Source organism: Notechis scutatus, chromosome 1, assembly GCF_049901735.1.
Source record: "Notechis scutatus isolate UNSWTSFEM ecotype Mainland chromosome 1, rNotScu1.2, whole genome shotgun sequence".
Lineage (NCBI taxonomy): Eukaryota > Metazoa > Chordata > Lepidosauria > Squamata > Elapidae > Notechis > Notechis scutatus.
Window position 1 is genome coordinate 63,462,246 of NC_142009.1, and position 14,746 is coordinate 63,476,991.

The following is a 14,746-nucleotide window of genomic DNA, read 5'->3' on the forward strand; positions in this document are numbered from 1 at the left end:
ATAAAATAAAAAATAAAGCATCTATATAGTCTGTAGGATAATAAATGACATAAATGTACATGGATGTGGGAAGACCAACACCCCCAAAACAGGAAAACAAACAAATTGTGTCTTAATTGGATATGGAAAATTAAATAGAGTCTATTTAGTTTTCGGTATTTTCATAACTACTTTGTCCCACACCCTATCCTTCTCTTTCAGGTCTTCCCACTCCCCAGACTAAATTCGCCCACACTTCATCATCTTTACTCACAGTGAGGCTCCAAAAGCAGATGACAAATAAAGTTAAGGTGAAGCAGACTGCCAGGAGACATTCTGTAAACTGATCTAGGCTTTCCAGAGGAAGCCTCGGTTACAAGAGAAACTGTTTGTGAATTCTTTGCACATCTCTGTAATCATGCCATACCTTGACTTACAATGTGATCTGAACTTCATATAGCTTCTATTAACAGATTCTAAGGTTCTAGTTAAATTAAGAAAAAGCAGTATGCATACCAAGACTACCTGGATAAGTCAGCTGGCTATTGGAATGATATGCTGGGGCACATGAGTTGGAAAGTAGAATTTTCATTATTTAGAAACATGATGAGTTAGAGAAAACAAAAATAAAAGTACTTCTTCTCAACTGAGAAGGAAGCCATGAGAGTATCATGGTTAGGGCCAAGTTTGCAGCCTGAGGATCTAGATGGATCACAATGAGAGATGCCAACAATGGATTTTGGATTGTATTAACAAAATGCCCAGGAAATATCAGAACAATCTGAAGCTTAAATAAATGTGGGCCTTGCATCACAACATTAATCTTAAGCAATGCACAAGTGCATCTAGAGAAGAATGGCCAGTCGAAGCAGAAGACATTTCATGTTTTGGAATGGATGAGTCAACCCCTGACATGACCCAACTGAAATGGCGTGAAATGAAATGTTGTGAGAATTCAGCCCCCAAAAGTCAATGAACTGAAGCGGGTCCATAAATGTCTTGCTTTGTTTGTTCTTTGTTTTGTGGGATTTAGATAGAGTTCAGATTACACTGTCATAGGAGTGCAGGATTGCAGGTAGTTCTAAAAGATCCACAAACTGTCTCATCATTATGCACCTTAATCACTTCTAAGAACCAAGTTTAACTTACCCCAAGGTGTATTTTTTCCAATAGTTGGCTTTACTGCAGCAGTGACAGCTGGGAAGACTCCAATTGTAACAGTAAAAACTAAGCAGACAGAAACAGCCATAACCCATATCTAGGAAAGAGAACATATACGCAAAGGCAAATTGGTAAAGGCAAAGGTTTCCCTGCCAGTTGTGCCTGACTCTGGGGCATGGTGCTCATCTCTGTCTCTTGGCCAAGAGAGCCAACATTGTCTTCTGTGGTAATGTGGCAGGGTGCAGGGAATGCTTTTATCTTCCCACCAGAACGATACCTATTAATCTACCTGCGTTTACATGTGTTCAAACTGCTAGGTGGGCAGAAACTGGGACAGGAACGAGAGCTGTGGTGTGGTGCTCGGATCTCGAAACTGGGCAGTCTTTTTTTTCCAGCCCAGCTGACAAGCCCAGCATCTTTAACTGCGGAGCTGTCATGCTCCCTAGGATTGTATTTGCAGAGGCAAATACAATCATAGAATTCCAGATAACAGTTTTAAACAAACAAACACAGAAGCAGAATATTAGGGTGTGAAAAGAAAACCCATATCTAGGCCCAATCCATAGGTCAAGTACCTTCTTGAAGATGCCAAGGACTGAAGATCTGTGGCTGGAGGCAAGGGAATCTCCATTCCTACAGTGGTTTCGTTCAACACCGTTAACCCCATCTGTGAACAGATGACAAAGATAAGTTGGACAAAACTTTTAATACATATTTTTTGTAGAAACTAGGACTGCACATTAATATTGAACCAGTACTATATCTTTTTCCCTGGCCCCATTCCAGTCCTGTACCCAAGTTAAAAGGCCAATTTTATGCTATAACGCTTCATAATTCAGGGCCACAGCATCTGAAAAAGAGCCTCTTATCCTTTATTCCTGACCATGTCTTAGGTGTCAATGAGGTCTGTGGTGCAAGTGCCTTTACATTCTGAACTGCAAGTGACCTTGTCTGAATAGCCCTCAGTCAAGAAATGTTCTTTCCAGAGACACTGGCCAGGAATCAATTTGGTGAAAGGACAAGATGTTTTCTGCCCAGAGGTTTCTTAAATGCTTCCACAGTAATTGCTATTTTAAAGTGGTTTTATCAGCATGGAACTGTTTTAGTCACTGCTGCCTGTGACATTTTAGTCCTTGCTGTTTCGTCTATGGATGCTTATGAAAAAAAATATTTTGAATTGTTGACAGTAGAAATCAGAATGAAACATTTGGTTCAGTGGAGAATATGAGGGAAATTTAATGAGAACAGACAGGTTGTAAAACCCATTAAGGCATTTCAATATTTTTTTTCCTCAGAATGTGTTTTTTGAGAGATTACCTAAATAAACAAGAGTTCGTTTTTTAAATCCCTGGCCTTCTAGACCGATAGGTATTCAAAGGTCGGTACATCTCTTCTCACGTACAATCTTTGAAAGACAATAGCAAAGGCTAGAAAATAAAAAATTGCTCAGTGGCTGCTGGCAGCTGGTTATTCTGGAGAGCCTTACATGAAACTATTACTGGTAGAAAATGTATAAGAAATCTCATGCTAGGTCATATGTGCTGATGTGATGACAACCATGGGTTTTATTTTAACTTGCTAACTCGGGAAGAAATTAGAGGACAACAATTGAATAAAGAGAATAAAAATAGGCTATGTTTTTTAAATTGCCTTGAGGTTCTGAGGTCCCCACATGTATTAAATTAGAGATTTGTTACCTTTAAGCCTCAATAGATGCCGATTTACATTTTCCAGCATCCCTTAACATTGGTTGCAATATTATTTGTAACCTGGGAATGTCTGATATGCCACTTATTTTCCACCCTGCGTTTATGGACATGAACACAATTCCCTCTGTCTTTCTAGTTTTTACCTTTCTTGATGAGATCCACTTTTGTTTCCATCTCAGCCTGAGTTACAGAAGTTGCATTTTCTCTCTTATTCTTCATCGAATAAAAGCAGAAAAAATCCTAGGGAAATATTAAGATACTATGCAGGTGGTGTAGAAGGAAAATGGAACAGGGGTAAAAAAAACAACAGGTTGTGGCTGGACAATGGGAACTCTTCTGAAACAAGCTGGGTACCTTCTTACTTATTCATGGACTGAATGAAAAGCCCAGCAATCTTTTGCACAAAGGTGTTTGCATTTCAGGACACTCCCTCCCTAGCCCACTACCTCAGCATACTCAGGGCTGTTTTCAGAAAAAAATAACCTTACCAGATGAGGCAACATGATATAGGAGCCAATAGCTATCATGATCACAACACAGGCAGTGATGAAGTAACCAAAGGCACTTTCTTTTAGTTCAGAACCAGCTGAAAAAGATTTAGAGAAAAGAAGCGATTATGTCCTTAGTGATGGGTGGCTTCTGAGGAAACCTCTTGCTCTCTGAAATACCAGAGGGTGCCTGTAAGTGATGTACATCAATATTACACAGAGAGATGGTTGAAAGGAGCAGCATAAGCTAGAACAATAATGCAATATGTAATACTCACTGGCAATAGCACAGATCAGAGCTACTGCTGCGAATGTCCCTGCAAGGCCCTGCCCACTCATAATAGGTGCCGTGTAACTGGTGGGAAGAAGCCCTGCCAATCCAAAAAGGCTGCCTTGGAGAATGGCCCCAAAGGCTGTCAAAAAAAAAAGAAGAAGACAAACCATTTAAAAGGGAATCACAAATAGATCTTATCCATAGAAAGTAAGCACTATAAAATGAACCCAAGGCTGAAGGGCAGGATGTAACTTACATCACCATAGCCTGCACGCTATGTTGATCACTGACAGGAAATGTTTCTATCTGCTCTTGCCCATTCTCCCACTGCCAAAAATTGGATCTGCAAGCATTACATTCTACCCACTTCAAAATTCTCAATACTGAAAAAATGTTTAGATTCTCAAACACTGGTAAGGGTGAAATATTGTACATCAGAGACATAATATGTTTATCTATATGTGTATGTATGTATATAATTCATAAATGTGTGCATGTGCACAGATAACCCCTCCCCCCAAAAAAACCCTTCACTTACAATTGATGAGGACTATCTTGATCATAGTAATGATGAAAAAAGTCAAAGGCTCCATTGGGACCTTGACCAGGATCGCTGTTACCATGAAGACCAAGAAGATGGCAGCCAAACTAGATATGATTCGTATTTGCTGAGGGATCCTAAAAAATGGAAAAAGATAAGGATAAAAACGCCTTGACTTTCTAAAATCATAATAAAATCCAATTATTTCTATTGAGATACAACTTCAAGCAACGGATAACCTGTTTTCAGATGTGTAATCACAATCTGAAATAGCTTTTCCCAACATGTGCATCCTTCAAATGTGTGCTCTTCAGAGTGCTCAACAAGGATTATGCTTCAAGGAGTTCAAGTTCACACATCTAGAAACAGTCAGGTTGGGGAGCTATCTAGACAGACTATGTTGAATTTGTGAATATAAATGAAGAGATTTTATATATCTATAAATTATCTGTTGCATTATGGTTCAGTTATGATATAAGCAGTTGTTCCATCTACATAAAACAAAAATAAGACATTGTAAAACTGAAATAATTATATACTTCAAAACCCTAATGACAATACAGCAAAATGAAACAATTTATTTTTGCTTTTAAGTACTGTGCTCCTAATACTGTTCTGGATCACTATATGGAAATAATTCAAATTATTGGAGTAGCATCATAAATATCTAAAACTGATCCAAATAAAGTTCTTTTCCCACTGAGAAGCTCAAAATGACCTAGTCTGAATGCTGCCATTATGCTGTGAATCAAGAGGACTCAGAGCAATTGATGTCTGGAATTTTCATTTTAGAAAATCTATAAAGATTATACCTTTGGTGGATGAAAGAGTTAAGGCAGGTGAAGATAAGTAGAGGTAGCATGGCACACAATGTCATCACATTAGTAAATATGGACTGTAGGTATGAGAGAGGAACATCCTTTTTCCCTGTGACATTCACATTACCAAGATTATAAGAGTCCTGCAAGTGAATAGAAAGGCGTTATTATCATTATTATTATTAGTCACATAGTTAGCCAATTAGATTAGATTTGGTATTTCTATCTGAATTGTTCCCAAGGACCTAAGATTAGGGAGATGTTGTAGGCAGTATCATTGCAAGATGTAAGCTGTTGCAAGTAAAGCTGCTTTTTGCAATTGACTTTTGGCGATTTTGTCAATGCTGATGGTGTTCAAGTAGTGCTCCAGATGTGTAGAGATTGCACCCAAGGCACCTATTGGTATTATATTTGCCTTCTTTTGCCACAGTCATTCTACATCTATTTGCAGGTCTTTTTCTTCTGTGATTTCTGCCAGTTATTTCTCTTGTATTCTGCTGTATCCAGGTACTACAATGTCTCCTTTCCAGACTGTCTTGCTTTTTTTATTGACAATTTAACTATTGTTATTTTTAAATTTATATGACCACCCATCTCAGAAAGTGATTCTAAGAGCCTAACACAATATGAGTATCAAAACAGTGGGAATAATTAAAACAATAAAAACACCAAACCAAAGGTAAATCCATGAACAATACATTTATGCATTTCATGAGTTCTATTACCTTCTGACTGGGAAAACACCAAGGTCTTAAGAGTTTTACAGAAGGCCAGCAGGACCAAGGCCGATCTAATTTCAGGTGACATGGTGTTCTAAAGAGGAGGCATTGCAACTAAGATGACATAGGATCCTGCCAGGTAATGCTCTTGAATGGGCAGGGTACAGAATATACCCTTCTGCCAGATTTGATGGAGTGGGTAAAAACAACCGATGAAAGGTAGTTCCTCAAATATAGTGCAGCTGGAGCAGCAAAGGTGTAATGTGGGTATACCGATATGCCCTAACAATTTGCACTGCTGCATTCTGGACCAATTGGAGCTTCTGGATGTTCTTCAAGGTTAACTCCACATAAAGCACAATGCAGTATCCAATGGGGGTGGCTAGGGGGCAGAGCATGAGTGACCATGTATGGTGTCATTGTATCTAGGAAGGAGCACAATTGGTAACCACATGAAGTTCTGCCAAAAGCCCTCCAGGCCATGTCTGCCAGCAGCACCTGCCATGAATCCAGGAGGACTCCCAGATTGCACACCAGTCCTGTTTGGGGTAATGCAATCCCATCTAGAACTAAAGATGGAAAATCAGCAGATCCAAGGTGCCCTAAAACCCAAAGTCATTCAATCTTTCAAGGGTTTAGATGAAGCTTCCTGTTCTCCCATTCAGACACCCCCCGCTCCCCAATTTCCAGACATGAGACAGAATCTCCACAGCATCATTTGGTTGTCCAGGGCAGAGATGTACAACTACAGTAAGTATCATTAGCATAGGGATGACATTTCACCCTGTACCATTGAATTATCTCATCCAGTAGTTTCACGTAGATGTTAAATGAGTGAGGAGTGAGTGCACTGAGCCTTAAGGAAATGCACAAAGGAGGAGGAATAGGTTCAACCTCCCCAACCCCCATCGACACCAACTGAATATGAACCCAGAGGAAGGAGGGAGACCATCCCAAGACTGTGCCCCCAACTCCCAACCCCAGAACTAATCCAGAAGGATACCATTAATCAAAAAGAGCAAGAAGATCAATAAATATATTATCTGCACCTGTCCAGACTATCACAAGCACGATCAATGTTGATTTGGTTCCAAACCTGTACCTGAAATCCAACTGAAAGTGTGCCAGATAATCCATCTCCTGCAGAGATTTCTCAACCTGCGGCATGAGCACTTTGGCAAACGTGTACAAACTAAAGAAAGATGCTTATAGCTATCTCATGAAAAAAAAGGAACTACAACATTTAGGGGGAAAACATCAATGTAGATCCTTGCTTTTACTCTACATTTTAATGGAATCTTTCCCAAGTATTTTAGAATGTTTTCCAAGAATCTTTCATCACACATTTTTTCCTAGTTAAAAGTTAAAGGAATCTTTTTCCGTTATGTTCAAAAAAGTTTCATGTGTATTTATTGACTCTCCTTTTCCTCAGCCTCATAAATAGAAGCAGGCAACTCTTTTTTGACACGGTAGCCCTGCACTTTGGCAAAAGTGTAGCTGGAGAGGGGTAGAACATCTGGAATTCTTCCATTTCCCAAAATGCAATGTGGTAGAGTAGCAGCAGAAACTTCAAGAACAATTTTACTCTCGGCCTCAGGAGGAGGAAACTAAGCATACATAGGCAAAAAAATTAAGAAACCAAAGCTCCCACACTTAATAATTGGACAATGCTAGGTGCATATAATTTTTGAAACCCTAGTCCCCCTTGCAGTTACCAAAGTGTCCAGCTTGGAACCACTGACCCATTCCAATTACCTGCCCTAATGGAAGGGTTCAAGATCAAGCAGAGCTGCTTCACACAATTCACAAACATCCCCCTTGAATTCACTTGGTTGATCAAGTGACTGCGAACATTTGAGAGAAACTACCTCTTTTCCTGTGTCATTCACATTGGCGTAGGAATCCAACGATGATATGTTGCTGGGAGAGTCCTTCAGGCGGTCGATAAAGTACTAACAGGAAACAAAGAATTGGTCAGACGAAGCAATGAAGGAAACCAGTTCCAACATCTAGCACTTTTTCTTTTATTTCCCAAGTAATCCACGCAGAAAAATTCTGCCTTTCATGTGCAAATATAAAGGAGTCACATTTCTCCAGGACTTTTAATCTTTATGAAAATAGAAAATGGGCTAAAAATGATCAGTTACATAAATTGCATAGAGTAACAGAGAGTGGGATAGCTGCACTGAACTCCCATTAAAATAAAATAAAAAACATTACAGGTAGTCCTTGACTTACAATCACAATTTAGCCCAACGTTTCTGTTGCTAAGATAGCTGTTAACTGAGTTTCGCCCCATTTTATGTCCTTTCTTGCCACAGTGGTTAAGTGAATTTGGCTTCCCGATTGACTTTGCTTGTCAGAAGTTTGCAAAAGGTGATCACATGATCCCAGGACACTGCAATCTTCACAAATACGAATCAGTTGCCAAGCACCTGAATTTTGATCAAATGACCATGGAGATGCTGCAACAGTCATAAGTGTGAAAAACGGTCATAAGAAACTTTTTCCAATGCCATCTTAACTTCAAATGATCGTTAAACGAATGGTGGTAAAAGTCAAGAACTACCTGTACTGTGTTTTCAACAAAGGTCCATGTAAGGTTTTCCATCTTGTAATATAATCTTAGTGAAACCAATCAGTGGTATGGGCAATTCCTTGGTCTGGAATTATGCACATACACTCTTAACTTACCTCTGAAGCTGTCATGAAAAAATTCCATGGCAAGAGCGTCCCAAGACCAAGTATAAAAAAGATGAGCCAAACAGCCTTATATCTAGAAGAAACAAGGTTGATGAATGAACACTAAGCATGACAGAGGGAGGTGATTCATACTTGTCTACAAAAGAAGAGAATGCATATACCTCAGGGTTGAACTGTGGAGTTCTTGCTGCTCTCTGAGCTTAGCTGTTTGCTCACAGACGTTTCATTACTCACATCATCCTCACCCATACTGATGATTCTATCTAACTGGGTAATGAAACACCTGCAAACAAACCACCAAGGTCAGAGAGCAGCAAGAACTTTACAATGCCTATGTGTCACATCATCCTTACATCATACATATCCCTGAGCAGTGTGAAATAGAAATTAAAAATAAAGACACAGTAAAGACAAAAGCAGTTCTTAAAATATTGTTTAAGCTATGAAATAAATGGCCCCAACTAAAAAATATTTCACAATAACAGACTAAACCACGTAAGGAAACTACCAATTCTTAGAAGGGTTATTCAAGTTCATAAAAGCTTCAGAGAAAGGAGAACTCATATGTTATTCTTGAAAAAAGTTCTAGTATCAGACTGAAAAGGTAAAAAAAACACCTTTTCCTTGATTGTCAAATATTTGCTAAATTTGCAGCAACTCCAAGGTTTAGATGTCTGGTTCTATCCAATGCTAGGAAAAAAAATTATAATGGGTGACCCATAGCAAATACCAAATATGATCCTTGTCAGGACAGTAGGGCACCAACAAATGTAATTTAGTGACACCTGACTTAGTGTTTAGCAAACAGTATGTTCTGCATTCACATGACACGGGTATACTTGTTCATGAATGAAACAACAACTTTTCATCTCATCATAGAATTACTGTACCTGTCTTGGGGAATACTGCTTGTCATAATGGCACTTTAGAATTGTTTTAAGTCACCGTTGGTCACCTAAAAAGGAAACAAAGGGGCAGAGAAAAATAATTAATTGAAGAAGAAGAAATAGGATAATTATTGGTGTCAAGAAACAAGATAAAGAAATAATCAGAATGGAAATTATCTACAGAAGTACAATATATACAATATATGTTGGTTTAAGGGAGGGGGGACAGGATTTCTCAGCCTAGTTGGGCTAGTAATACTCCTAGATATTCTCTGCTAACTTTCCTCCCTTTAAGTAGTTTGGCACACTTACAAACAAACAAACTGTAAATATTTACCATTTTATTTCTAAGAAAGTTTCTGAGATATAAGTCAGACTGTGTAAGAAAAAGAGAGGTTATGCTTAGGAGTGATGCTTTGCACAGAGCAAGGGTATCAAACTCAAGACCCGCAGGCCAGATCTGGCCCGCAGTGTGCTTAAATCTGGCCTGCGGGGCCACCCTGGAAACAGTGAAGGACCGGCCCGTAGTGCCTCTGCCAGAGAAAACGGAGCTTGGACACATGCTTGCGCCCCTCCTGGGCTCCGTTTTCAGCCACAATGGCTTTGTGCAGCCTCTGCCAGTGAAAATGGGGCCTGGGGGGCTGTGTACAGGATACTGTCATGGCAGGCCATGCCCACCCGGGCCCCCCAAGGTCAAACACAACCTTGATGCAATTAAATCAAGTTTGACACCCCTGCATTAGAGGAACAAAGTTTCAAAAAGTAATAAAACATAAAATGAATCAGGTGGCTCAAGACAAGTTCCAAAAGAGATGAGGTATTTATGATCACAAACAAAGGCTTTAATGTACTGACTGTTTATGTGCTGAGGAATTCTTTGGAATTACCCACAATAATAAAGATAACATAATTTAAACACTGTAATTTTAGAAAATATATACTTCATGGTGCGTATACGGACAACACTTTCAGAAAAATTTACTATGAACCTAATTTTTGCTTAAACCTTCACTGGTTAATACGGTAAATTGCTTACAATATATTATCATTTATACCATGAGGAGAAAAAAACTTTCCATTTAAAGAAAATGAAACTAATTTAATTCATCTAAGGTTCTCCTAAATTAGTTTAATTGCTCTGTTTCAATACCTGATTTTAATGTTCTGGAACTGTCTGATTTGGCATTGAGGAGGATTTGTCGGTTTTATTAACTAGTTGAAAAGGCCTCACTATTGGGATAACAAATGGTTCTAGGCTATTCACATGGAAAACATGACGTCAAACCTAGGCTCTGGGACCTTGTATACCTAGTAACCTGGAACAACAGCTAATATTGTTAAAAATACAATACAACTTAACACAGAGAAAAATATCAATTCTATACTGCTTGTGTAACCAGGTTGGGGCCGCGTCATCCTGGAGATTATTTATCTATGTGGTTACTAAGAATTAACACCAATGCACATGATCCTGTTTATACCCTGGTTGTATACTGAAGGAAGCAAATGCTAAATGTTCTTGCAGTACACTATGTTTCGGGTTGTTGACTTTATTTTAGACAGAGAATTACCCATGGGAAGGAAACAGAACCAATAGTACTTTCTATGTTTCAGAATAAGGCTTAGGCACTGGAGCACTGATCTAGCAGCTCCCACCAGAGCAGGGTCTGAAATATCATATCTGGCCAGTGACGTTCAGTAAGTAAATACGGATTTCCCATCTCCCACTTAGGACTGAAAGTTCAGCACTATAAAAGATGCTGAGTCTAGCATTAGATGGGATAGAGAAAGCTCATCAATGTCAGAAGCATAGGAAGGATTAGCAAGGCTATATCATCATCTGTTCTGAGATTTAAAACCATTACTTCAGTCTCTTTCTTCCTGTTAGAGAGGACAGAATCTACAATTACCAAGTCCCCTCTATTATTTCAACTTGGGGAATTAAGAATTCCTTTCCACCAAAGCTTTCCAGAATAAACCAAACAAGAGGGCCTAAAAATGCAGAAAAAAACAAAAATGCAAAAAAAAGTACATTTTTAATAAGCAGTCAAGCCAATTTTACAATCCTGTGCCTATAAATTTCACTGTCCTTATTCAAATGCACTATATCTTATACTCATCCCTACTTAACATCATCTTGCTGAATCTGGCCTATTACTCAGGTGTATTGAAGTCATTTAAAATGTTAGTCAATCCTCTCAAATGTGGCGTATCTAAAAATTTTTTAAAAAATTCCTTCATTCCATCCTGTAGTTGAGATTAGTTAGAATAACACAGAGACATTCTTTTCTAATAATTGGGAGACACATTGCTTGACAATCTTTTCTAGTGCTAGAATGTAAGCAAGCAAAAAAGGGGGAAAGTTATTTAATTCTAAGGGAGTGAGAATAAAGGAAGAGGAAAGGGAAGCTAATCAAGAACAGATAAATAAGAAATATTTAACAGTTAAGAATATGCCCAACAAAATAAATTCCAACAACAAATTAAAGAATTAGAAATACAACTACAAAAAACCCCTAAAAACAAGAGAATACAAAATCAGTTAATAACAATTAAACATAAATTGAACTTACTTGAACAAGATAAAATAGAAGTTAATTTGAAAAGGTCCAAACAAACTTATTTTGAGTATGCAAATAAACCAGGAAGATGGTTATCCCATAAACTTAAAAAAGTGAAAGAAAAGAGATTGATACATCAACTAATGGATGAGAAAGGCATCTTACAACATGAGATAGAGAAGAAAAAAGATATTATTTACAACTATTTTCAAAGATTATATAAAGAGGAGGAAGTTAATGAAGATAAAATAAGAACTTATTTAGAGGAGACGAATGACAAGGTAATTGGAGAGGAATGGATAGAATTATTGAATAAAGATATTACATGGTCTGAATTGAAATCAGCAATGGAGAATCAAAGTAATAACAAATCTCCAGGACCAGATGGGATTCTGGCAGAACTATACAAAGCAATAATGGAACTAGTAGGACCACTGATACTGGAAGTGTTCAACGAGGTACTTCTGGCAGCCAAGATGCCGGACTCGTGGAGGGGGGCGCTGATTTCGCTAATCCTGAAGGAGGATGCAGATCATAGATATATTAACAACTATAGACCGATTTCACTTTTAAATGCCGACTATAAATTATTTACTTCTATCATAGCTAATAGAGTAAAACAAGCTTTAAATACACATATCCACGAAGATCAAAATGGATTTCTTCCGTCCCGACAAATAAAGAACAATTTAAGAACCGTTATCGATGTCCTAGAACAGGGGTCCTCAACCACCGGGCCGCGGACCGGTACCGGGCCGTGGAGCACTCTCTACCGGGCCGCAAAGAATTTTTTTTAAAAAAAATGGCGGCTTTCTTCACCTTCGGTGAATGCTGCTGGGATCGGGATCAAGGACACAAATGAAAGAAGGGAGGAGGAAGCAACCGAAGCCTGTCCTGCTCTCTGGCTCAGCTCTCTCAGTCGCTCGCTCCTCCACCAGCCTAGGAAGAAACTGCTTCAAAGAAGCGGGGGGGTGGCTTTTCCTGTCGCCGCAGCTTCCCGAAGCGCCCGTTTCTCCCCACCCCACCCCGTCCGCCCGCCCACCCGCCCGCGCTCCGTTCTGCCTGCCTGCCTGCCTTCGTTAATGGTTGAATCGGAACAGCTTGGCTGAGTAAAAGAGGCGAATAGAATAGAAGAGAAGAGCCGAAGCTGCTCCCAAACAACCAGAAACTAAGGCAGGCAGGCAGGCAGAACGGGACACTGTGGATTGAGGCGCCGCTGGCGGGGTGGGGGTGAAACGGGCGCTTCGGAATAGCTGCGGCGACAGGAAAAGCCCCCGCTTCTTTGAAGCAGTTTCTTCCTTGGATGGTGGAGCAGCGAGAGAGCGAAGCCTCCTTCTCTTCTCCCCCTCCCCGGTCCTTGCAAAAATTTTCTGCTTGAAACCGGTCCCTGGTACAAAAAAGGTTGGGGACCACTGTCCTAGAATACTATGAAGCCCATCCGGAGAAACAATCCGCACTCATGTTTTTAGATGCTGAGAAAGCATTTGACAACTTAAATTGGCACTTTTTAATTCAAAAAATTTACAATATGAGTCTTGGCACCAAATTCGAAAACATTATAACAACAATTTACAATACACAACAGGCTAATATACTAATTAATGGCGAACAAACAGGTCCAATAAATATAGAAAAAGGTGTTAGACAGGGCTGCCCTCTCTCACCTCTTCTTTTCATATTTGCCCTAGAATCACTTTTAACACGGATTAGACAAAATTCTGAAATTAAAGGAGTGAGGGTCAAATCAGAAGAATATATACTACAAGCGTTTGCTGACGATATGGTTTTCTTTTTGGAGGAACCTATGGAAAAAGGATATAACCTAATAAAAGAATTAGAACGATTTGGCGCAGTGGCAGGATTAAAAATTAATAGAAAAAAGACGAAATTAATGACCAAAAACTTAACAGAAAACCAGAAGGAAGAATTAGAAGCAATGATGGGGATACAGGTAACAAAAAGGGTCAAATATTTAGGAATATGGTTAACACCACAAGGTAAATCACTCAAAGAGAACAATTATGATAAATTACTTCAACAAACAAAGAAAGATTTAGAATCCTGGAATAAACTGCAGCTTTCCCTATTGGGCAGGATTGCCTCGATTAAAATGAACATATTACCAAAATTTCTTTATTTATTCCAGACAATTCCAATTAAGTTGCCAAATTTTTTCCCCGAAGAATTAAATAAGATTACACTTAAATTTATTTGGCAGGGGAAAAAAGCCAGGATCAATGTAAAGGCCTTACAAGATGCGAAAAGTAGAGGAGGTCTAGCTCTTCCAAATTGGGAATTATATTATTCGGCAGCTATTTTATTATGGTTAAAAGACTGGGTGAACTTACTTAATAAAAGAATTTTAGCATTAGAAGGGCATGACCTCCAGAGAGGGTGGCATGCCTTCTTATGGGAAGTGGGGAAACCCAAGCAGTCTTATTTTCACAGACACCTTATTAGGGACTCATTATTAATTAATTGGAAAAAAATATGTAAAAAACACTATCTAAAAATTCCGATCTGGCTATCAACAATGGAGGCAATGGTACATCCCAATAATTTGGACATAACAAAAATGATTAAATACAAAGATTTATTAGATCCGCAAGGAAAATTAAAAACTCGACAAGAATTACAGGAACAGGGATTTAAAATTGATCAGTGGTTATATATTCAAATTCATAGCAGATACAAACAAGATATCAAAGACTTCGGAATTTATAACAAACTGCAGTATTTAGATAAAATTTTATTAGGATCAAACAAAAAGAACATATCTAAATTCTATAAATATTTACTGGAAGTAGAATTAGAACAAGAGATAGTTAAAGGGAACATGATAGCCTGGAGCAGGAATGTCGGAAGAAGTATTACATTATCAGAATGGGAAAAGATTTGGAACAGAA

At 38.7% G+C, this 14,746-nt stretch overlaps 1 protein-coding gene across 16 annotated transcripts in view; it reads right to left on the reverse strand.

Annotated features, from left to right (window-relative positions):
* The window catches only part of SLC29A1 (solute carrier family 29 member 1 (Augustine blood group)), an 85,446-nt gene that overhangs the window by 12,676 nt on the left and 58,024 nt on the right, over positions 1-14,746 (reverse strand). For all 16 annotated transcript variants that reach the window (XM_026681241.2, XM_087965685.1, XM_026681217.2 and 13 more), the window contains 10 exons: positions 9,283-9,347; positions 8,384-8,465; positions 7,558-7,641; positions 4,965-5,113; positions 4,150-4,289; positions 3,616-3,750; positions 3,338-3,435; positions 2,993-3,089; positions 1,716-1,807; positions 1,129-1,237 (listed from right to left, as the gene is read on the reverse strand). In XM_026681241.2, coding sequence (XP_026537026.2) covers positions 1,129-1,237; positions 1,716-1,807; positions 2,993-3,089; positions 3,338-3,435; positions 3,616-3,750; positions 4,150-4,289; positions 4,965-5,113; positions 7,558-7,641; positions 8,384-8,465; positions 9,283-9,308 — 1,012 coding nt within the window. In that variant the 5' untranslated portion in view covers positions 9,309-9,347. The remainder of the gene's footprint in view (positions 1-1,128; positions 1,238-1,715; positions 1,808-2,992; positions 3,090-3,337; positions 3,436-3,615; positions 3,751-4,149; positions 4,290-4,964; positions 5,114-7,557; positions 7,642-8,383; positions 8,466-9,282; positions 9,348-14,746) is intronic.